Source organism: Mustela nigripes, chromosome 11 (genome assembly GCF_022355385.1).
Source record: "Mustela nigripes isolate SB6536 chromosome 11, MUSNIG.SB6536, whole genome shotgun sequence".
Taxonomy (NCBI): Eukaryota; Metazoa; Chordata; class Mammalia; order Carnivora; family Mustelidae; genus Mustela; species Mustela nigripes.
This window is the reverse complement of record NC_081567.1, coordinates 2868511-2894080: the sequence shown is the minus strand read 5'-3', so window position 1 is coordinate 2894080 and position 25570 is coordinate 2868511. Positions and strand designations below refer to the sequence as shown.

Below are 25570 nucleotides of genomic sequence, written 5' to 3'. Positions count from 1 at the left end.
GACAATGAGGGCCTGGGCACGACAATCGGGATGCAGCGGGGGCCGCGAAGCACATCTGAGGCTGAAATACTGGGCTCTGCTGTTGCAACCAGGTTTGAATCCCACCTCTACCACTTACTTGCCTCGTGGCCTTGACTAGCCCTACATCTGCAGGTTCCTCTGTAAAATATGTCCCTCAGCGTAGCATGTTATAGGCCCTGGAAAAGTGCTACATAAAATTACTACTATTTCAGAAATAGAACTGAAAGAGTTTGGGAGCTTTATGGAACTAGGTGAGGAATTTAAGACAATCCTCTGATTTCCAGTTGTAAGAGGTCTCAGTGATAGTGAGACAGTACTGGGTCTGGGCAAGGAAGGAGGCCTGGCATCACAGAGACGCCGGTCCGAGAAGGCTGTGTGAGAGCCCAGCACTGGAACACACCATCACGAGAGCCCACTGGGGCTCCAGGCCCAAGAGACCCACACTAACAGGAAAGGGCTGTGAGGCAAGAACAGCTCGCCCAGTAGGACCTTTAATGGGGAAAGGATGCAAAAGACAGAATCCAAGAGAAATCCTGAGCAAGAGCTGCCTGCGAGTTCACAAAACTGGAACAGGGGGGCGCTGAGGAGACCAGCACGGAGCCCACCATCTGGAGATGAGCAGGTCACTTCTGACCTGTTGGTGGCAGTGCCAGTGGGGACCAGCCCCCAGAGGACCACGGAGGGCGAAGGTCCAGGAGAGGGAGTCCAAGGGTGTTTGACAGCAACTGGGGGTTTGGACACGACACCGAGGAGAAGACACTGAGTATGCCTCCATACCTGCAAAGGCAGGGGAGGGGACAAAGGACAAGGTGGAGCCAACCTCCGAGAAGACAGGGTCAGGGAAGTAGTGGTGGGGGTGTGTCAGGGTTGAGCAGGAGCAGAAATGCCCATAGGATGGGTCAACACACAACAGATTTGGAGGGACTTTATAGAGGGATGGCTGGCTACTTCTCAAAGAATCAGGGAGGCGAGCAGAGAGCGGGGGCTTGGGGAGAGGGCATCCAAACGTCAGCTCTGCAGGGAGATGGGCACCCTACATTATGTTCAGAACTGACCCATCACAGATAATCCAATTCCTTAAAGAAATGTCCTTCTCTTTTCAAAATCAGAGGGCAAAATTCCCTTAACGCATTTAGAATTCTTACCTTATGCTCTACTTGTTTATACGCAATAAACATAATTTATAGGAAATCTTTATTGAGATCCCTTTAAGCAGTATATTAACTACAAACCCAAAGGGACGTGCCAGCACATTTTTCTTTTCCTGTGTGTGTGTGTGTGCACGCACACATGCCTGTGGTTGGGTGTGGGTCCCCCTGTGAGCTCTTTTATTATTCAGCTCATGAAAATGAGCGTGACATTTATCAGCACCCTAAACTTAAAGTTAACAAAATTTCTACAGCTCTCTCTCCTCCTGCTATGTGCGAGTTACTCTCCTTTACTTCAAACAGAAACGCAAATCCGTTATCAAGAAATACAAACCCACCTTTCTTCTTTAAGTAATTGGGAATATGGTCTAAAATTATTAAATTAGATTTCTGTAAGGTTGTACATAGGACAGCAGTTCAAATAAAGTATTTCTACTGAACTTATTCCAGAAACCACAATTTCAATCTGCTTATACTGATGATCCAGTCACTTTCTAAATGTATCCAGTAATTTTCTCTATCCACTCAAATATGTTATTTTATTTGTATTATTTTGGGGCTCATATAGCAAACAACCTGTTCAGCGTTAAATAAATATTCACTGCAAATGGAATTTCTTTTTAATTGACTCGGCTGCATTTGTTAAAAAGAAAAAAAAACCACGTGTCTGAGAGAACGCGATCTGGGATGCTGGAGGGAAATGCACAGCTTCAAGGACACTGAATCAAGAGCAGGATGTTTCAGAGGGTGGTTTTGTGATCTGTTTTCAAGTCTGACCCCTCCTGCCTCCATTCTGCTGTTGGGCCTGGCTGTAGACCTGGCAGTCTCAGAAGAAGCTTTTCCTCTTCTCCCAGCCTGAAGTAGCTTTGTCCCCCAACTCTGCTCCCCTCACTCTGCTGTCCCCAACTGGGCACTACCATAAGCACGTGTTGGGACACTGCTCTCAAGCCACCCTGGCCCTCGGGAGCCCCCTTTTCTGCCTCACCTCCCTGGGCCAGGCCACTGAGCCCCGTAACTTGTGTGATAAGAGACGTTCTGCTGAAGCATAGATTCTGACTAATTAAGTATTGTGTTAAAAGCCCTTTTCTTAAAGCAACAACATTTATTTGGTAAGTAATGAATGGATTAATTCAGGAGGTTCTACTCATAATGGATTTTGAATACAGGATCAGACATTTTATTAAAATTAAGGCTCTTGTTTCATCAGACCAAGTCAGAAACACGGTAGGTAAATAGATTTGACTTTTGTCTCCAAGGCCTTAGGCAAACAGTGATGTCAAAGGCAGCTTGAAGAGCTGCATTAAGTGGTACTTTTCTTCCCCTCTCTTTCTCAAAATTCTTCATTATCGAAATTATAGTTAAGGAAGTGGATTTTTCTTTGGCTTAGCGACATTTGGTTTCACAGTTGCCTGTTGCAGAAGAGATTAAGTTGCCCAAAGCCGGCTATTTGGGGGTTGATCAGCCAAGGTGTAGACTTCAAGCTTGACTGTTCCCTGAGAACCAGGACAGCACATCTGGGGATCCCTCCAGGTCAGCACATCTTGGGGCTCCCCTAGGTCTTAGTCACTAGTTTGGGGTGAACCTGGTGATGCCTGGCTGAGTCTACTGTTCTCTCATCTCCTACCCCTCTGTACTTTTTCTTAGGCTTTTACAACTTACAATTTTGACTGCCATTCTACATTGGGCTATGAAAATGTTTAATCAGTATAACATTTATATAATTTTTGCAGGTATTCTTCATATATTTTATAAAAATTTAATTTTGTTGGGCCCATAAAACAAAAGTTTAGATAGGGCTCACCTGGTTGCAGTCCTCCTTTTACAGATGAGAAAACTGAGGCCCAGATCGCCAGCAGCCAGATGCCTATAGAGCTCTGTCCTACAGTGGGATCTCTCTGAAAAAGACGCACACTCTGGACCCTGAGGCTGGCTTTATAATAGGGACCTTTCGTAGAACAGCGTCTGAGAGCCCATGATAATATTGTTTCAGTGCTTAAAGAAACTAATTAATTTTCATCAAAAGCATTATGAATAAAAAAAATCAGATGTGCTTAAAAATGAATTAAAACTAATGAAGGAATATCATCAATTGAAAACAGGTTGATTTTAGTTAATTCAGAGAAGAAAGAGCCAAGTCCTCCTTGCAGGTGATCGGGTTTTAACAATTTATTCTTCACAAAAAAAGCTCTTTTCTTAAATAGCTGGAGACAAAGTTAATAAATCATATCCGGCCTGTAGTCATAAAGAAGACAGTCTGAAACCAGAATATTCAGCTTGATCCAGAACACAAAGCAACATGGGCCGATGCAGAATTCTGAAGTAAACAGAAGTCAATAGAAAGTCAAGGGAAGTGGCTCTGGTTTTCCCTTCGGGGTTCGTTAGCATCCGGCCCCATGCTGTCAGGAGGACTGACCTACAAGCCTGTTAGCCTGGCTGAAGCCCAGCATGGAGGAAGTCAAGGACACGGAGAAGGCACGGCAGCCCTGAGCTGCAAAGTTCCCTGGTCATGAAGTACCTGAAGGCTGCCCACGAGATTCATTACTTCCTAAGTCCGAAGTGACTGAGGGGTATAGGTAGGGGCTGGATGCATCTTCACCAAGGAGGACTATGAGTTGGGCCACCTTCCTTTCCATCATCGACCTATGTTCTTCTGAGAATCCTTCTTCAAGGAGACACGTTTGGTTTCCGCTGGGCCTCCACAAACACAATTTCCTGGCTGCTCCTGTGGTGACACCACATGATCGCTGCTAGACAGATTCAGTCTGTCTGCCCCTGGGTTGAGCACTGAGAGGGAGGCAGGTTCCTGTGGCATAGGTGGCAAGAACAGCCAACACAGGCAATCTCCGCCTGACTATCCTCAGGACTCGGAAGGCCTCTGGATACCTGGCTTAAAACGGGCAGTTCAGAACTGGTCACTCAGTGTTCAGTGTCTACGAGGGCCCAGAAACTCATTAGAGTGAGATGTCTGTCCTTCTCGAATGATGAATAGTGCTCTGCAGCAGAAGGAATGGGCCTGCTCTAATCTGGGGCCCCAAACCGCAACTCTTCTCCTGGGGTGTGCCGCGGACACTCATGGTGTCCCTCGCAACACGGAGGCCTCTGGCCCCATCAGATCTGCCAACTCAGATGAAGTGAGCCTCTGGGGGAGTTCACACCCGGATCTAATGGGCAGCCCTCTCAGATCTGGTATCCAGCCTTCTGAATCCCCAGCACACAGCCAGGGCCATGTTTCCAAGCGCTATGTGTGCCAATGGCACAAGGGAAGATGTAAGGTGCTATCGGGTTGCGCCTGCATAAAATTGGCCAGACAGCCAGGGCTCCTGGCAGAACAGGGGCCTGTGTATGGGAGACAGATGGAGCTTGCGATGAAGTTTAGCATCTCTCTCATTAGGCTGGGCTTCCAGGCATTCAACTCCTAGCCATCTCCCTAAATTGACCTGAGGCACAGAGCTGGTCCCTGTTTCTCTCTACAGCAGTCCTTCCCCAATTTTAGTGAGTCCCAGAATCACCTGAGAGTTTGTTAAAATCCAGATTCTTGTATTCTATTCCCAGAGACTCTGGTCAGTAGGTATGGGGTGGGAGCCTGAGAATTTGCATGTCTACTGAATGTCCAGGTGAGCCTGATGCTGCAGAGCCCTGGACCACCCTTTCAGCAGCAGCTCTGCTCAAGAACTCTGCTCCTGTACCAGTAGCAGCAGCCCCAGGGAACTTGGTAGAACTCCTGGCTTCCTCAAACCTGAATGTGCATATGAATCACCTAAGTATCTATTTCAGATGCAGAATCCCACTCAGTAGGACTGAGGTGCAGCTCAAGATTCTGCACTTCTAACAAGATCCCAAGATGATGCTTTCCTCTCTGGTTCAAGGACCATACTTTGACTTGAACCAAATAACTTATAGCCCTGGCAACACAGTAAGATCTCGGGGATGCCTTCAAGAAAAGTCCTGAACCCACCCAGGTGATTTTCATGGGCACTTACGGTTAAGAAACTGTCATATACTTAAAATACTTTTATTCTCCTTTGACACTTTTCGTGTGATTATTGTTTAATATATTGGCCTGGCATGTTTATAAATTTTGCGAGGTTTGTCCTCTGTCTGACCTTCTGGTGCCCCCGCAGTGCCCTCTGGAGGTTCTCCTATACCCTTCCCCACTTCACCTTTCATTTGTAAATCAGTCAGAAAACTCACATCTGGTATTTTTGCCCACTTAGTCCACAAAAGAATTTTGAAAAACTATATCCCCCCTCACATAAACTTTATATTTAAGTATTTACATTTAATTCTAGTGTATTTTAAGTGAAACTTTAGATCACTCTTTCAAATGTATCCAAAGAGATCTAGATATGATTGTGGTTTCATTCCAACTATCCTTTATCCCAAAATCTCTGTTTTAATACCTGGAAATTTTACATCATTCCTTTCTCTCAGTCCATGCATAGAATTTTATTTACTGTCATATATATTATGTTTGAAAGTCTTTTATCACACTTCTCTACACAAGAAAGGATAGATATTTCTTTTCTTTTCTTTTCTTTTTTTAAATCCATGATCCCAAAACTTTAAATGTTAAAAAATTCTGGTTGGTCATCCATTATAAAAATTAGTAATAATAATCACACCAACATTCATCATTACCAATTTTGACAAATATTGAACATGGAAAAGTATACTTTTATTGGAAATACCTCTCTTGTGGACAAATGATCCTATTTAAAAAATTAGTTCATGTATTCATGGATGAATATTACTTCCAGCTAAAATCAGAAAGCATTCAGCATCAATTTTATTTCTAGTTTTTGTTTTTATAAATGTATGCAGTGAGAAAACTTATTTTCATACATAAGCATATGGGAATGGAAGGAGTTTTGTTAGAACAGTGTTAATTCCTTGACATCATTCCAATGACTATGCCCTAAATCACACAGTAATTTATCATCAAACATTATTTTTAATGATCTATTGGCTGACAACTTGATGAGGTCCTCCTTCAATTTTGCTGAAAGCTGGGAACTATAGGCTACCTGACCTTAAATAGGATTTCTTACCCCATTGTGAAAGTCACTCACTTTCTCAGCACTGGCCTATCTTTGGAATTGTCCTTGGTCTGGCAGGTGGAGGGCTGGACAGTCCAGAGAAACGCACCAGGGGAGACGAGGGGGGCCCTGGGCTGTGAAGGGAGGTGGGAGAGGACCTCACAGTGGGAGGCGCTTCCTCAGGCACCACTGTCCAGGAGACAGAATGTGTGTCCATCGTGGAAGCCAAGTTTGGTAGAGCCCCCCGCACGGAAGGTCCCTGCAGTGACAGCCCTGATCGGAAATCCCTGATCTGGAGGACTCCAGCTGTTCATGGTGAGCACCGCTGGCATGCCTTCACCCAAACTCCCGCCTGCAGGAACCAAGCAGACAGGCGGCTGAAATCACCCCATCGGGCAGGGTGAGATGCTCTCTACCTCCTTGTCTAACTATTACTGGCCTATTTTGGACAGAGACTGGGGAGAGCAAGAGTTCTCTACTATAAGAAAAACAGCAGCATGGACATTATAATAACTCTTGCCTGGCTGGTCTCCTTATTAGGGACACAGCCTGGGAGAGTTGTGGCCATGGCCAAGGAGCAGACGTACTGTGGAAAGTGAGTCACATCCGCTCAGCTCAAGCTAACTATTGTCTTGAGGGGGGTGTGGGTCCAGGTCACCAGATCTTCAGTGTTTGGCGGAGTCCCCTGGCTGCTAAAGCACTGTTCCCATTGGGCCCTCTGCTAGGGCAGGGCTTTATTCTTATCTGGGAAGTGGGTACGTCTAAAGTCTGTGAACAGAGAAGTTTCAGTGGCTGCTCCCTTCATTGTGGTGGCCTTCCTCCCCAGCTCTTCATCTAACGGTTCTTACTTAACCTTAAGGTCACAGTCAAATACCAGTTCCTCAGGGAAAACCTTCCCAGTCCCCCAGACCTGTGTGGGTGCCCCGTGCTGGGATTTCCATAGTGACCTGGGCTTCTCTCTCAAGAATAAAAAGAGACTTCATTTTTTTTTTTTTTAACTCTAAAACACCTGCCTCTTATAATGCTTTAAATCTGCAAAAATTTAGGGGTGGCTAATTATTTTAAATTTTGGGGTGGCTCAGTTGGTTAAGCATCTGACTCTTGATTTCAGGTCAGGTCATGATCTTGGGGTTGTGAAATCAAGCCCCACATTGGGCTCCACACTGGGTGTGATGCCTGCCTAAGATTCTTTCTCTGCTGCTCCCCATGTGCCCCTCCACCCCGCTCTCTCCCTCTAAAAAACTTAAGATAAATCTACAACAATTTAAAATCCACAACAAATGTTTTCCCCAAACAAATCCTGCAGTCCCTAGGGAAACAGAAGCCTCAGCCCCCAGAGAATGCTCCAACTGCAGCCCGTCCAAACTGGGAATGTGGGCCCGGCACGGCCAGCTCGTCAGGTGTCATTTAAAACTGAAGAGTTTGTCTTGATGCAGAAATACTAGTTCATATATTTTTAGCGGTATTGGGTGGACTAAATGGAACAGAGCCCACAGATGGATGAAGTGGACACGTCCTCTAGAGGGAGGCTGTACTTTGGGAAAGAAGCCACAACAAGGATGGGGTAGTTGTTAGGCACTGAACTGTGTCCCCCTGAAAGTCGTATGTGGAAACCCTAGTCCTCAATACGTATTTGGAAAAAGGGCCTCTAATGAGGTAATTAAAGAAGCAGGAGGTCATAGGGATGGGGCCCTAATCTGATGGGACTGGTGTCCTTCTAAGAAGAGGAAACGTCACCAGCTCTCTTCCTGCCACTCTCCACGTGCGCAGAGGAAAAGCCGTGTGAGGACACAGAGTGAAAACCTCTATCAGCAAGCCAGCAGAAGAGGTCAACTCTGCCAGCACCTTGTTCTCAGGCTTCTAGCCTCCAGAACTGTAAGAAAATAAATGTCCGCGGTTTAGAACCCCAGCTGGTGGGATCCTGTTTTGGCAGCTCTAGTGCCCAATGTTGTAGTTTTAACTTCTCCATCCAAGTTATTTTATGTGTATGTCTATAAGTTATATACATAACTTAAACATAAGGTATAAGGAAATCAATTTTTACAAATCACATATTGAATGGCTTAAAGATGAAGAACTTTTATGAATAGTCCATTTGTAAAGCAACTCATCTTCTGAATTACAGTCTGACACACTGGGCTCACGGAGCGTGGGTGCTGGCGTTCTTTCCGGGCTCTGGCAGTTTTGCCCACAGAAGGGCCCTGCTCAGGAGAATAATGAGCCCATGGCCCAAGGGCTGTTAATTCTACTGACTGGTTCTATTTCTCACATAATCCATCTCTTAAAAATGTCCCCCATTTTCTCTATGTAAGTCTACACCAATGGCCATATAAATAAGATCTATTGGAGCTCTTCCCCCCGAAGTGTTTCTTCAACATACAATCTTGCCTATCTTTATATTTACCAGCCCAATCTTTTACAGCAAGCAAAGGACTAGAAATGGATGGGGCAGACACTTAGGATAAATGGGAAAATGACTACTCCCTAACTTAGGACATCCCGTATCATATTAAACATGCTTGTTGGCCTTCCTATTCCACCAACATAAGCTGGGATGGCAGAAACCAGTCTACCTCGATGTCAATGTCCGACACAGTGTTGGCACTCACTAAGTTCTTAGTAAACATAGGTTGAGTGAGCAGATTAAAGGATGGATGGATGGATGGATGGATGGAAGGATAAATGGACCAACGGACAGATGGATATGTGTTCTGAAAGAAGCAGGGATTCAGGTGAAATGCTCACGGACAAGGAAGAGGTGGAAATATGGAAAGGCAGTGAGAGGACTCCCTGGGGACTTTAGGAGAAGAGCCTGCTCTGCACAGGAAGCTTAAGGAGACAGGCTAATTTAATCTCCAAGTGAAATTGTGCCGCAAGCAACACAGTGGATGTCTTTCTCAGGGCACAGTGTCCCAAGCACTGCATAAGACCAGGAGAAGCATGACCTGGTGCGCGAGTGACAGTGCCACACAGAGGGAAGCCAGCCAACAGTGGGCCAAGTGGCCACAGCACAAGAAAGAATTCAGTAACTGAGGCAAGGCTTGGGGACATGCCTTTCATTTCAGGGCATCTGACTAAATCAGACCAATAATTTGAGAAATTAGGAGATAATCAGAATGTCACAGCCATCGAGGACTTACACTGTTTCATGCAACTTTCCACTTGAAGACTGAATGCTCAGCCTGGCCCTGAGGTCTGGAGAGAACACCTGATCCAAGTGATACATGAAGTCACAAGAATGAAGGCGTTCTCCAGGGTGAAAACAAAAGAGCAGAAAAGCAAAATGAAATAGTACACTAAGGCCTAAAAACAATGGAGAATCCTCACATTCGGGGGTTAGGAGAACCAGAAGGAGCTATGAACACCAAAAGAGAAAGAGCTGGCAGACGGAGCAGGACAGAGTTGGTGAGCAGGCTCTCGAGGAGGTAGAATTGGAGTTGAGGGAGGATCAGGACGGAGTGGGCGCGCGGAGAGGCGTGCAGCCCAGGGCTAAGCAGCAGAGTTGGGAAGGCAGTGCTCTGGGTTCTAAGCAGTCTCACTCCTTCACTGAATGAGCCCTCACGAGGTCCCACAGCTTGTCATGTGTGCCTCTCGCTACTTTTGGGGAATGGAAACAAAAAGCCTACTCTCATGAAACATCCATGCTGGTAAGAGATTGAGATGGGACACTTAACTGGAATGAGCGTGTGGGAGACGCAGTCTTGCTGGGAACACTGGTAAGGAAAACAGGGAGCAGACAACAGGACAGCGGTTGCAACCATCCTTAGCTGAACAGAGTGTTGTTCAACCCCCAAACTCCTTGCCCTCATCGCGTCACCAGGAGTGCATCTCTCCATAATGAATGAAAAGGTGACAGAGTTCTGCTAAGGATGCTTTTCCGATCTGGGAGCAGAATTTACGCTCCCCAGCCTGCGCTTCCACAACACTCCCACCTCCACACACTCCACTGGGCACCCCACATGTCCCATCCCTGCCATTCACTCGTGGTCTGCCTCTCCTCAGCAAAGCTCGAGCTCGTGAGGGGCAAGAATGTGTGTCATCCCCAGTCTCCTCAGCATCAAGCATCCGGCCGCACATCTGAGATGCATTTCTGTTTTCTGAATGAAAGGGCGGAAATGAAATCTGAATTTATAAAAGGAGAGATTATATGCTGTGGAACAAAAATGAAGTACGCAGACCATAAAGGCAGAAGGAAATCCCAGGGCAGCCTGCCCAGCTGCCTGTTCTGTAGAGACGGACAGTAGTGTACAGAGGTACAGAGGTGCTGGGCGACTCCGGGACCCTAGGCTGAGTACACAAAGTGTTTCCACAATGATGACAAGCTTACTTTGTTATGCCTTCTCGAGTATTCTTCCAGGCTGGACTGATAGTCAAAATCTACACTGACCGACAGAACAAAAGCCGGTGGGGGCATAACGGCTTACTACCCATCTGCTGCATACAAACTTATGAGGGGGATATGATCTAGCTAATCTCAGGCCAGCATAGGGTTCAAGTCAACTAGAAGTTCCTGGATTTTTATCAAGAACATGCTTACAGTCATGATTTTGTGACTATTATAACTAAAATGCTCAGAACACTGCCTGTTCATTTCATATTTCTTTATGGTAGCAACATTTTTGCATAATTTTTTTTCTGAGGCTCTTTTCTCATTTCAGGAGTTTTCCTACGTAGGCTAAAAAAGTGTGAATCCACTTCAACTTTCTGAAATGAACTGAGAACCAAAGGTCCACTTCTGCGTGTGGTCTCCTGCGTAAGTCATCCTGATGAAGGTGCTTCCCAAAGACTTAAGGAATGGAAAGGGAGAAGTCTGAATCCTGAAGCACATTTGTGCTGGAAAGCTTCCCACTGGAGAACAAACTGTGGTGTAATTCAACCCTGTCTGCCTTAATACAGCCTCAGAGTGACATCCTGATGGGGAAATATATTGGAGTGCACTACGGTCATCCCAGGAAAGTGAAGGGGGCAGCACAGCGTGGGGCCTGCCACAGCATGATGGTTATAGCCCCCAAGTCCATTCCAGTTATACAAGCAAACAACTAACTAACCCCCCGGGGCCAGCCGGCGGGTCGCCACTGCTGGTTTCCTCTGTCTCCAGCTCCGATGCTGACTCCTTAGTCCACACTGGGGACCAAACAGAAAGACAGCTATTCTTCTGGGAAATCCACTACGAGCTACTGCCCCTCTGGGTTGGTGTCTGAATCTTGCTCCCCAGGAAAATCACAAAACGGTGACAGCCTTCAGAATTCCCAGATGGTCGTTCAGTTGTGTAGCCAGGGTGGACTGGAAAATTCTTACCTCACATTTTCCTAATCTGTGGAACTGTTGGGATTCTGCCTGAAAAAGCTACACTTAGCAAATACCCCTGGGCAAACAGCAAGTTACACTGACAACCAGCAGTCACGTTTCTTGTAGCCCCTACAACACCTGCAACAACAAGACAGAACTACACTAGGCTCCGAGGGTAGGAACCAGCTTTGTGCCTAGGAGGGTCTTCCTGGAGATCGTAAAAGGTGAGAGGGTACAGGTTGGGTGATTCCCTGAAAGAACAAAGAATCACAGGTAGTTCTATTGCTAGGAACTTGCTAAGTAGAACACACAGACTGGGTCTACATCTTAAGACCAATTTCTGGTTCCTATTCCATTGGCTTGTACACCTCAGAATAAAGTGTTTTGGAAAAGTGGGGAGTCCGGCTCTCTGGGTTTGGTAATGGTCTTCAGAGCTGCTGAGTGACCTTTTACTTTAACAGATGCTTTATGCTTGATTTTCTTAAGGCTTGATTTAATATTCACAAGCACACTGTAAAGATCTACAATTTTAATTATGTGCTATAATTGCCTTCTATAAGAGCCGAAAGAACATCATTTACGGTGATCAGCGATAAAACATTATGACAAAGCTGTAAAGGAAGAACGGGACTGTTACCAGAAGGTGACCAGTTGTTAGGCTGCAAACAGAAAAGCAGCAACCGGAGTAAGAACTTTCAACATGAGCTTAAAAGCCGAAAATGATCTGTAATATAAATAATCTCAACCAATAAAACGGTGAAAATCTCTTTGGGAGCAGACAGACTGGGGTTGAAAGTAAAACATGTAATTAACTGTGTGGCTTTGTGTTGCTGTTTATTCCCTTCATCTGCTTCCTCATTTGTTACATGGGGATAATACTGACCCCTTAGGGCTTTTTTTAAAAACGAGGGCTGAGATTATGTATAATAGTTACACACTGGACACACAGAGCAGACACTCAGCAAATGATGACTGCTTCACCTACCGCAATACCCTGCAATTTTCGTGCCCCCCGAAGTTCCTAGGTTGAAATCCTAATCCCTGAGCTGGACACAGGAGGTGAGGGCATCAGGAAGGGGAGGCTTCAGAGGGTAATCAGGTCACAGGGATAGAGCCCTGTGAAGGAGATTAGTGCCCTTATTAAAGGGGCCCTTCCTGTCGTGTGAGGGTACAGTGAGACGTCTACAGCCCAGAAGAGAATTCTCACCAGAACCTGACATGTTGGCCCTCTCCAGCACCCAGAACAGTGAGACAGAAATGTCTGTGGTCTGCAGCATTTTGCTATAGCGGCCCAAACTATGACAACCGTTCTGATACACTTTAATTCCACGTCAGGCCAGATCATGCCTTCCCATTCTTACCTGACTGCTCGAAACCTGGGCTATTATGCCTGCCCTCCACAACCCTGGCCATTACTAAAGACATTGGTTCCTCTCTCCGCGTTCCCTCCATATCAGAAAATCACATATTATCCTTTTCCTGAAGGATGAGCTATGAAGACAGTCTAGCCCAGGTTGGACAATGTGGAGCTTGCAAACCTCAGAAGTTCTGAAGGAAGACAAATTGAACAGGTGTTTCCTGATTAGTGCCTTCAGAACACTGAGCCCATTCAAAAAAAGGAAAGGGGACACCAGGAAGAACAGAGTGCGATTATTTGATCCAGAAAAGAGTGAAAGCTCGAACACCAGGGGGACTAAGCATGGTCGTCGACTCTAGCCAACCACTGAGTAAACACAGCTTTTCACAGAAAACTCTATTTACAACTAACAACTGGTTCTGTGGCCTCATCTCGGCTGATAACCACGACTTCGCTTAGGATCTCCCCAGACGAGATGTGCGATGGATGTATGTTAGAGACGATGAAATGATTGCAGGGAAAATTCAATTTTCCATCTCCCTTGCTTGTGCCCTCTAAAAATCGCTTATCTTTTCATATCCATTATAGCGACAGCAAGAGCAGACGGAGTGCTTCAGTGAATGTGGCATCCAAAGGGATCTGGGCTGGCAAGGTTCTTATCGCATGAGTGAGTTGCAGTGTCGAGTCCCTCCCAAACCATGACAAGTTCCGGAATGTTCTGTTTAATTATTAAGCGCCTGCAATGACAGGATGCTAAGTCCTTGGTCACCTGAATGTGGGCATGCGGCTGTTTGCTGGCTAAGGTGAAGAAGTGAGATCCTAGAGCCAAGGGTAAAATTATCAGAGCCACGTCTAGTCACAGCCCTAGACTGCCATGGTCAGAAGACTTTTGTGTTTAGATGTCTGAATATAATATTTTCGATTGGTGTATTTTGCAAAGGGGTAGGAGAAGAGGTAGTTTTGAAAAATATTAAAGATGGACTTTGGGGGAGTTTTAAAATCTGATTAGGCAAGTCACTACCAGATGACCCTTTCTGCCCTTAAAAAATCATCCCATATTGGGAGAAGCAAAGGAATATGGATGCTTTGTTTACTGAATCCACTTAGCCCATCATTCTGGGATGTGGCTCACTCCCCAGGCAGAATCTGCCACAGCAGGTCCCCAGGAAGGGGTGGGAACACGAGGATGGGTGTGCATGTTGCTGGGACAGACCACGTCTTACTCTGTACCCTGCAGGGTGTACATCATGCACTGCATCATGGGGGATGGCAAGTGTGCTGTTAGGAACTGGAAGTTACTGCTGCACCATCCATCAGTTAGCGCTGACTCTCACCTCTCCCACCACACCCTTTGGCCCATCTGGGCTCTGGTGAACAAGTGGGGTCTCATCACAGCCACCCAAGTGTCCCTCTGTGGTTGCAAAAAGGTGCGAGTCTCTGGGCTGTGTGTGTGTGAACAGTATGCAGGCTTTACTGAGACTGTTTCTTGGGAGTGGGTATGGCATTGGAACAGCCTCCCTTTTTAAGTCAAAACCAAGCCCCTCTGAGACTTGGGTATGGAAAAGCCCCTCACCAAATCTCCAGTACAACGGGAGGGCTACTTCCCCTGAGCTCTGCCTTCTCCTCGGCTTCCCTCACTTGGACACAAGTTGACACCAAATCCCATACAGCATCCAAAATATATGCTGTTTCCTTTTCACAGGAAAACCTAGGGGGTTGGGGGCTCAAAGAAGCTCTGCCTTGAATCCCTAACTCCCCACTCACTATTCCTGTAATTTTGGTTGATTAACCAACTTCTTGGGGCCTCGGTACCCTCAGATTTGCAGTGGTGTTGGTCATGGATTCACAGGCTGTTGTGGGATTTAGTGGCAAAATGTCCACAAAATGCCAATCCAGAGGTCAAGGCTCATCCGGGCCCTACTTCTGCCTCTCCCTTAGGGACTCCCCGAATAGTACACTTATTTACAAATTATCATCAAATCTGCATATAGCTCAGAAGAGTTTCTGCTCTTACATCACCTAGAAGAATTCTGCAAAACTCTGTGCTCTTCCACAGCTGATGTGAGCCATGTTAACACCTCATGTTTTTTAAGACAGATTTCAAGGATTGCAGAGAATAGAATTTCTCATGTATTTTAATATGTGACTATGCTGATGTATTTTAATAATAGAGAAGGCTGCAGTACTCTTTTATGTGTGTCCAAAGGAATCCAGATACCTGACTGGATCTAAGTGGGTGGGTCTAAGCATCAGATACACATCATCATGCACTGAGAAAAACAAATGAATGAGCTCTAGTGTTTAGTGGCCAGAAATCTGTCCTCACTCCTTTTTCTTCTTGAACCTGCATTTTCATTCCACATCTCCCAAGGAATTTTGTCATAATTTATTACGTTCAGTGATTCAGAGTATTTTATTGATCACCCTATCACACCCTTTGATAAGGTATGCATATAAATTAAAATTTCCCAGCAACCATATGGCTCTGGGGTTAAAAAAAGTTCTCTTGGATTGAGTTACTGTTACAATTATTATTTGTACTCAATTAATCAAAACAAACATATAACCGATTTTGATGAATACTGCCTATAAAAGAAAAAAAAATCACTGAAAATGTATCTCTCCTTGAAATGGACAAGAGGTTTACACTGATTCTTACCCTACCTCCTTTCTGTAGATAAAACTCCTGTGAAATTATGTTCATGTAGAAAAGCGCATGAGGATGGGAGGAATTTTATTCAAGGATATCTCTGAATTCTTTTAGTCCCAGAACAAAGCCTAGAGTCGCGGTGCTCAGCACACACAGGCTTATTAGCGGCTCTGTAACGCTCCCTACTCCATCAGGTGACTCTCCAGGCTGTTCTGTCCACATGCTGATTCAGATATCTGGGCAGCTTCCAGCCTGTGGCCCAGCCACAGGGAATGGGGAGCACGAAGGTGGCTTGCTGCCTCTTACATTCCTGGCCTGGAGGTGACATACTTCATTCCACTTACATTTCAGTGACTAGAGTGAGTCACATCACCACCACCCCACCCCAAACTGCGAAAGAGCTGGAAATGTCTTCCTGTCCTACAAGTTGGTGCTGTACTGTGTTAGCAATCTTCCCAAATTATTTGTAATAAAATGTCAGCTGACAATGTGTGTGGGTCCTGCCTCATTTGGTGGACAGCAAGAAAGTGAAAATACCTAATTTATAAAATGATTTATTTCCCCACTATTAGAGCTCTTCACTTCCACAACTCTGACACTGATGTTTAGGATTCTTCCTCCCTTTGGCGTCTGGTGATTTACGCCCTCACACAAGGCCTGTATTAAAGGTTCAGGATGTGTGTGATTCGAATCCTGTGAGGGGGGAACCGGGGCAGAAAGCCCCTGGGATTCAGCACACACACCTGATTTTAGGAAGAACCCAAGAAAGCACCTGGAAATAGACTCCCTGAAAGGTCTATGGCCTGCTTGCCCCACAGAAATCCATGTGTCCCCTGAGAGGTCTGCCTCGCCCGGTGTGAAGATGGCTGCTTTGGGAGATTGGGGATATGGGACTATTCCTGATTCATTCAAAGGTTTAGGGCACATTACAATTCACAGGTGAATCCTGATTCCCTAACATCTACCAAGGGGGAGACTGGACTGAAGACGGCCAGAAAGGGAAAAGATGGGTAGTGTGGGAAGAGAAGACGAGCGATGGCAGGGGTAGGGAACAGATAATGCAATTTTGTTACATGGGCTGTGGAGAGAATTATGGACTTATTATTGCCTTCCTCGTTTCTGATTTTTTTTTTTTTTCTTTTAAGCTGAAGTCTGGCTGGGAATCACCAGTTCTACTTGACTCTAAACCTGTCACTAATCCATATAAACATACATCTGTGGTTCAGATACAAATGTGAGAACAGGCATTTTTATCTGTTTTTAAAACCAGAACCATAAAAAGAAAACTGATCTTCACTAATACCATTTATTACACAAAACACATCTCTGGGGGGGATGGCCTCATGTCATACAGTATAATGTACATGACCTCGGGGGGAGAGCTAAACATGTTCATTTTCAAGAAGGTGCACAGATGTGTTTGTATCTGCAGGCTCTCAGAACTTGCCACAGGTAAGCGTCCTTGTGTGGAGTGGACCCTTGAACAACATGGGGTTTGGGTTGCTGCACCCCACACAGCCGAAAATCCGTGCAAAACTCCCCCAAAACTTAACTTCTAATAGTCTACTGTTGCTGATTACATAAGAGTCAGTTAATATACATTTTGTGGGTTAAATACATTATATACTATATTCTTACAATAAAGTAAGCTAGAGAAGAAAATGTTATTATGAAAATCATACAGAAGAGAAAATACATTTACAGAACTGTATTGTATATTGGAAAAATTGTGCGTAGAAGAGGACCCATGCTGTTCAAACTTGTGCTCTTCAGGGGTCAACTGTATTTGGTTTTAACTGAACTAACTCTCACAGAACAGATATGCGGATGAAAGTGACCATGGGAAGAAGTTCAGAGTCAAGGTGCTCCGAGGGGAGCACGAATGAGGATGACAGACAGCAGCACGCAGGTCTGCGCTGTCTGTGCAGGCTCTTCGTAGGCAACCGGACCAGATAAATAGTTCTCCTGAAACATATGTCACAAGAATTTGTCCAAAAAACTAAACCATCATCCGGAAGACCACTCACAAAGTGTTTATTGTGCCATGAGACACTAGGAACTAAAGACCAAATGAATCTGAAAGTTAATAAAGGGGAACCCCACTGACGTGGGCTCAGGGAGTGGGAAGGGAGGGCTGGAAGCGGAGAGCCCATGCTTGCCCTCGATTACAGGAGGAACTGTCAATTACAGACCTAAGCAGAATGCAGACCAGGAAAGAATCCTCAACTCCAGGCCCCTACAGGGAAGGACATGTAATGCATCTCCTTCAAGAAGTCAACCATGCCTTTGCCTGGGAGGCTTGGTCAGTTGAGCATCCAACTCCTGGTTTCAGCTCAGGTCATGATCTCAGGGTAGTAAGACTGAGCCCTGCATGCAGCTCTGCACTCAGAGGGGAGTCTGGTTGGGATTCTGTCTCTCCTCTCCCCTGCCCCTCTGCTGCTCACTCTCTGTCTCTCTCAAACAAATAAATAGTCTTTTTAAATAACAGAGCAAAACAAAAAGAAACGAACCACTCCTGCAACTCAGCCAATGAGGAACTGTCATCACCACGAACTCTTGCTTTTCTCCAACAGACTTTTGTTCAAATTCCCCTGCAACTTTCTCCTTGCTCTCCAAAAATAACACTCCTGTTTTGTTTCTTGAACTTGCCTATGGTTTTGCCATAGTTTGCTTGTCCTGAATTAGATACTCTATTATTCCTGAATAAACCCACTTCTGCTGGTAGAATAACTTGTTTTATTTTTGAGATTAGTGAGATGTTGCTGATGAGAAAGTTACTTGAGATAGCATTTATTTCACCATCGTCGCTTTTGTAGGATAGTTACGTGCTTCTAATTTATAAATAACTGAGTATGCACGTATGAGGTGTGAACGCACAAGGCTTATTTACCGATGGAGTACCTACGGAATTGCTCTAGGGATCCCAGGGTACACTCCATTCTGCTCATAACCAGCTCCAGGATGCCGGGACCAGAGAATGTCTTATGCTTCATTACACAGCCCCCTTGGAAGGTTCGATACATCCTAAATGATTAATTAACTCATTACTCTACCATAAAGTACACTTTCTATTTATGTTTCTGAAAATTCTGGCCGTGAAGTTCCGCCCAGTGTATGAAGCTATAGCTGTATTCTAAATTCATCATGTGTGGTGTGGACCCTGTCTCTGGACAGGCTTCCAGTAATATTGCCAACCATTCCTATTGCGTTGGGAATCGAACCCATGTCAGGATACACTTGAAGGTCTTCCGCCTCGCCCTCTCCCAGAAATATCTAAGGCAGAAAGAAAATGCGAGAGAATTTTATCTGGGCACACAAAAGCCATGTTTTACTGGGTGGTTCTCTCAGACGCCTGTTCCTAGACATTATTCTCAGGAATCCACTTTCAACTCCTACACATATATGAGGTCTGCACTTAAATTAGCATTATAGAGGACAAAAGAATGTTAAGTGGTCTTCAGAATGAAAAGCAAGGGTTTGTCAGCCTGAAGGAGGATCGGCTGAAATGATATCCTATCTGCGGATGTGGTTTGAAGAGGAGGCATTAAAACGAAAGAGGTGGAAACACGGGAAGGAGATGGGCACCGCTTCCTTTTCAACCCTCCTCCCCACCAGAGGCTCTCATTACCCTGGCCATCTCACACGCTGGGTCAGACCGAGGACGTGCCAAGGCGTGCATAGTGGCGTCTGCACAACGATGGACTCATCATCCTGCAGAATTCCTCTCATCTCCCGACTCTACCCTTTTTTTCTGATTTTAAGAAGAAACTCTTATTCACGTATTAATTCAGTTCAGAAGATCTGATCCACCAAAGTTCACTCAATGTAAAATCTTCAAAGTGAAAACCAAAAGCAGGTTGACAGGTTTATAAAGCCTGCCTGGGTTCGACCTCAGAATAGAAACGTCTACTCTCGGGTGAGCTCAGCCCATTCTTTTTCTGGCGCGCACCTGAGCTGCGGGAGCGGCTATGAAAAATTCATGCAGGACGCTTCCAAAGTCCCACCTACGTCCTTAACATCTGCTGGCTGCACGTCACATTAAAACTTCAAAGCGAATCCAGCCCTGAGATGGCAGCGGCTTTCGCTGGGGAGCAGGAGAATGGATAGCTCGGAGATGGCCTCTCCTTCTGGACAGGAAGTGTCTGTGCAGAACACACTGCAATTTGTCTTCTTAGCCCCACAAAAGGGGGAGAAGTGGGAAGAGACAGTAACACCACCTCCTAAACATGCACGGAACAGTGGGCAGCGTGGGGAGGGGCTGCGTTTCCCTTCTAATTGCCATGCTTTTTTAAAGATTTATTTATTTTTTATCTCAATCCTCTCCCTATTTTTTCTGCCTATAAGCTTTAAATATAGCCAAGACATTTAGAGACTGAAAAGGGGGTGAGGTTTTGAGCTCTATAGTACATCACTGTTTGGGAAGATACATTATTTCCTCCTGTTAGCTGGGTGTTAAGGGCATCACTCCTTTAGACGTTTTGAGACAGGGCTGGCCCCTGGGTGTTCTTCCACTTCGACACTGGGCTGTCCTGCAGTTGGAATGGCTTATTATTATGACAGGAAACAAGAGGTGGGGCCGCCTGGTGCTCTACAATTTTAAATTAATTACAGTACGATCCACCAGGAATTTAATTTCCAGTACCTGACCACCTCAATCGTATTCCCTACATAAACCTTCCTTATTTTAGCCTCCTGCTGCCGAAGAAAAATTTATCTTCATTAAATGATAATGGGCGATAATACCTTTTGATTCTTCAAAAATGCTGGCTGGCAAGTTTTTAAGAAATGTCATCAGTCTTGGTTGGTGTTTTTACAAAGCCTCCATCAGAAAAAAAAAAAAAAAAAACAAGATATCTATGTCTGCAGCACACAGCATGTCCTACCACAAGCACGGACGGGTCTTGAGGACACCTAACCCCATGATAAGCCCAGAGGTGTTTCATGTCCCCCTTCCCTGGCCTCACCAGGTGCTGGCCATGGACCTGAGAGCGGGTTCTGCTGCTGAAAGCATTTGCTGTGATCCAGAAAGGAGCAGCCCTTACACATACAGTTCTGGGGATGTCTACAGATTTATCAGTATTTCTCGTCTTTAGAGGTTTCAAAAGTAGAATTTTCAGTGAGAAAATGCATAATAGAGTGCCATTTAACTTTTAGCTAAATCCAATATGTCAACAGAATGTTATCCTGAGAATCAAAATAAGGCTGTTTCCTCCACCCTCTGATTCCTCGCACGTTACTTGGTCCCAAATAAAAAGCAAAGAATATATAAGGAAACAATATGCAGGTTTTCTCCCAAGATTTACAATAAGTCCATCCACATCATCAACCTCTTTCTATCTCACTGTCCACACATTTTACCTGGTGCCAATGAAAAGATAAAAATATACAAGGGAGCAAAATGCAAGGCAGTTAATTATAATATTCATGAGCTGTTTCCAATATACTTCTTGGTTGGAGTAGAAACTGAAATTATTGAAAAGAATTTACATATTCCAATTACCTAACACCATGGTATTGCATTAGGATGGCGACTTGCAAATTCATTGTATTAGTTTTATTTCCTACTGGCCATTCTAGAATGGGCATGGGGGAAACTACAGGTACAGACTATTCCACAGCTCTGTGATAGTAGCATCATGGTAACCAGATGATTTTTTCCTCCCTCTTCCAACTGGCTAAGGTCAATTTCCTTGTTTCTGACCCAGAATTCTCCCAATCTGACCAATTATTATCCTAGTATATATATTACAATTGAGTGCTAAATCAATTTTCTAACCAGAATAAATGGCTCTAAAGCTCAGAAATCACTAAAGTAATCAATCTATTTGATAATATAATTTCCATCCTTTATTATCAATATTGAAAAAAATCTTGGTAAGTCACATTTGTTTCTATTATGATTCAAAGGGTCCTTTAAATAGCACATCATGGTCTGTGTTTTGTGAAGCCCTCATTCAGTCAATGCACATAACTCTCCAAGGCATTAAAAAGGCCACAGTGACAGCCCAGTCTGCACCTAGTCTGTGCTCTGGAGACCAGGATTCAGCTCCGAGGAATGAGGTGCTGACGGCAGGATGACGGCCATTGAGGAGCACCTACCAGGAAGGTGACAGGCCCGTGGCAGCACACTTTGGTCTCCTGCCCCATGTTTGCTAGAGACATTCACCCAGTCAGTCTACTCAACTTCACATAATCATATCCCTCAGGGAGCACAAGGAGCAAACACTGAACACTGTGATCCAATCCTATGTATGACATGAGACTTTCCAAACCACCTGTAGGGAAAAGCTGCCCTTCGAGGTGTTTCCTAAAGAGACAACATCTACTACTACACAGACAAACCCATTTAATTCATTTTTATTTGATGTGATCATCAAGTTTTGAAATTTACAAGCATTTCCCAACTGTATGCTCTTAGGAACAGTGTCATTGCATTTCATCCCAAGAAACTTCACGCTGGCAACATCTGGTGACCTGCCTGAGAGATGCACATTTTAATCTCCTATAGCCCAGAGCTCTTGCTTCTGGCCATTTCCCCCTGCTGCAGCAATCAGCTCTAGCTAGTAGACTTTTTAGAGCCTTCTTTTAAAGGCCAAATGTTTAAACTGAGTTTCCTCAAACTTAGTTTCCTCAAAGTAAAATTTCCTTAAATAAACTAAAGGTGTAACTGTAATTTGTGTTCTCTTCATTATTCAGTTAAATCAGGTAGGAAAAAAATGGTCAGCTGATTAAAATTAAGAAATATTGTTAATCTGAGGCACCTGAGTGATGCAGTCAGTTAAGCATCTGACTCTTGCTCGGTTCAGGTCATGATCTCAGGGTCATGAGATCAAGCAAGACCTGTGTGAGACTCTGCACTGGGTGTGGAGCCTGCTTAAGATTCTCTCTCTCCCTCTCCCTCTGCCCCCTGCTCTCTCTCTATCTCTAAAATAAATAGATAAAATTTTGAAAAAAGAAATACTGTTAATTTTAAAGCAACTTAGCATATATGTATTTTCTCAAAGATCTTATTTTTAAATTAAACTTATATAAACTATGCTTAATCTAGTCCCAAAGAAGGTTCATAGTTACAATTCCTCATAAATCAGGATTTTTTGTTGTTGTTCAAAACAGTATGCAGTCACAGTCCGTGGAAGCAAAAATATTTTAAATCCCCACTCAGATAAGAACTCACAGTCAGAATTATCTGTTGTGCTCTGTTTTCTGCATACCACTTCAAAGAAAGCAACTATTGGCACTGAATCCATCTTAAACCATCACCACTATCTCAGAGGGATTTACTGCGAAATATCCCATGAGACATATATTAATTAAATCAAGATTTTTTTCACTTTCAGAATTACCATTCGGAATTTCAGAACTCACTTGCGACACTCAAGTGAATGAGGGGACTGGTCTTGTTCTCCCCGTTCCGCTCGTTGACGGCCTGCGCGTAGTAAGCCCCAGCGTCACCCGCGGTCGCGGCGAGGATTACCAGTTGGTTCTCCAGCGTGATGGCTCTGTGTCAGACAAGAGACAGGGTCAAAACCACTCCATGGGACTTCTTGTTCGTAAGGCAAATTAATTTATTAGGCCAACTAGAAAGGAATGTCCCAGATACAGAAAAGCTAGAAGGATAAAAAAACAAACGTACAGGCAGACCTCAGGAATATGGTGTTGGCTAAGTCTCCTGCGCAGTTCACACTCCTGCGGGGAGGGTCTGAACCCTCTGACCCTTGGCTGTGAGGAAGACAACATTTTGGAACAGATATATCTAAGGTATGTTGAAACTCAAAGTTTCCTATGGGAATGTGTAACAAGTTAGAAGAAAATCCAGAAGAGCTGGTCTTTTCCCTTCAAGTAGGGCTGTTTGATCACACAATGGTCACAAACCTTGCAAATGCAGGGCTAGATCACCCCAAACCTGGACTGGGGGCAAAAGAATTCACTGCAATTTCCTTCACCTCCCAAGGAGCCTCATTAGAGCCTCTGTACCTCTATTTCTCAACTAGTGGGTTGAAGAAAAGTTGCCAATGGGCAGTGCTGACCCCTTCCACTTGATTTTCCCATAACCACTAATGCTAAGACTGCACATTTTTCACCTGGGCCACCTCCCCTCGTTCCAGAACACGGTCTAGCCCATCATCATAGAGACCCTCTCGTATGCCCCAGTTCTGCTACAAAAAGGAACCTCAGAGATACATTTGACCCACCACCTTCTCTTTAGAAATGAGAAATAGAAAAGATCATAGAGGTTAAGTTATTTGTTCAAGGTAATAGAGCAACATGACAATACCAGAAGGAGGACCTGTCTTCCCACAGGTGGACTAGTGCTCTGCTGGGCAGATCACACACAGACTCACCAGACTACTTATTTAAAAGAAGAGGAAGAAAAGTAACAAAGATATAACTTCCATAAATCCAAGCAGCTTTCAATGAAAATAAATGTCCTAGGAGTCCTTTGCTCTTGCTATAATTTGCAGAATTTGTTAACAAAGCAAAAAATACAAAGGGTGGACTGGGCGTTGCAAGAAAGACACACATTCTGAGCACCCAAGCACTCTTTTGTCCCAGCTCTTATCCAAATGCCAGAAGCACCCAGGATCTGGAGTGAGCTGTGTTGCTGCCCACAGGGTGTTCCTCTACAGGGAATATGTTTATTTGTTCATTTTAAATCCTAGACAGTTGCCGCCCTTCCAAATTCAGGCAAGATCTCTGTTCTTGTAACATTAAAAAAAAAAAAAAAAAAAAGAATGTAAACTGCATGACCAATCTGAATTTTACTATAATAATAATCTTTTTCTTCTTGCTACTTTCTGGAAAGCCCCTTTAGACACTCTCCACTTTTGCACATTATACAAGATTATCTTACGAAGTTACTGCTTATTCAGGATTCCAAAGGATATATTGCAGTTTGAGGTCTCTGTGACTAATCTACCTCTTTTCTCACTTACGAAAATTTCCCTATTAACAATTTTTCAATTTTTAGTCCCATAAAAATATCTCAAAGAAGTTTTACTCTAATTATTTATGACTCCTTTATAGATTCCTTTATAGAGCCATAGAAATTGTTCCATTTTATTTTAGTATATGTTACGCTGGCACCTAAAATTAAATATGAATATTTATTATACCTAAGTTACACATTTAATAGTACAATTTAAAAAACTGAATATGTCATAACTTTTTTCACTAACATCTAATTTTTGCTGTAGTAATTTCAAATATGCCTAGTATCTCTCAGAATTATTCTTCAAAAATGCCTATTAATTCTCTATATTATTTATGACATTGTCTCAAGGGTATTGAAAATGAAAAGTACACATAAAGAATAAAAATATTAAAGTTTACATCTATTATAATTTGTATCTTTAAGTTCATTTTTTGCCCTTCTAGGTTTTAATTTCTAGATGATTTTAAATCAAAACTTATGAAGAAAAACTTGTCTAAGCCAAAAAAGACAGCACAAAAATGCCAAAACTTTAGAGAACACTAGATTAATGAGGATCAGTTCCCCAGAAGACTTTATTCTTTCTTCTCATCCAACTCTTTCTGAGCAGAGCATTTATACAAAAGAAACTGAGTTTTTAAAATGAAAATTGAACCATCTGAAGACATTCTTCTTAATTTCAGATGATTCAGATCATTGTTATAATGCTTAAGAACAGCAGTTTTTAAAGACACCGAAGCAGGTCATTTACCATGCATTCATTCTGAGTCTTCCTCCCTAACAGACCCCGATGATTCTGCTGTGCCCACGCCCGGCCCAGGTTGCCATGTATGCCTTGAAGCTGGCCCTTCCTAGCACCAGGTTTGGATCTTCGTCATCAGAGGCCAGTTCAGGTACGGGCACCACATGCAAGACCCGAGGAAGTGGCATGGGACCCAGGCTGCCCGGCTAGACAAAGGGGAGGAGCACACTTGGGGGCGAGCTCTCACCCCTGTTGGAGAACAGGCAGGAGGTCCCACACTTAGAGGCCGCCAGCTACCCTCACAACGCTGGGGAAAGCATGTGTAGACAAAAGCAGGAGGGACAGAATTTTGAAAGTCAGAGCACATTAGACAATAGCGTGAAGGAGATGATGAGAAA

The 25570-nt window shown here is 44.3% G+C and overlaps 1 protein-coding gene across 1 annotated transcript in view; it reads right to left on the bottom strand.

The window, feature by feature from the left end:
- Window positions 1-25570, bottom strand: part of SDK1 (sidekick cell adhesion molecule 1) — a 510153-nt gene that overhangs the window by 320743 nt on the left and 163840 nt on the right. The window contains exon 4 of the mRNA XM_059414328.1: window positions 22867-23000. Coding sequence (XP_059270311.1) covers window positions 22867-23000 — 134 coding nt within the window. The remainder of the gene's footprint in view (window positions 1-22866; window positions 23001-25570) is intronic.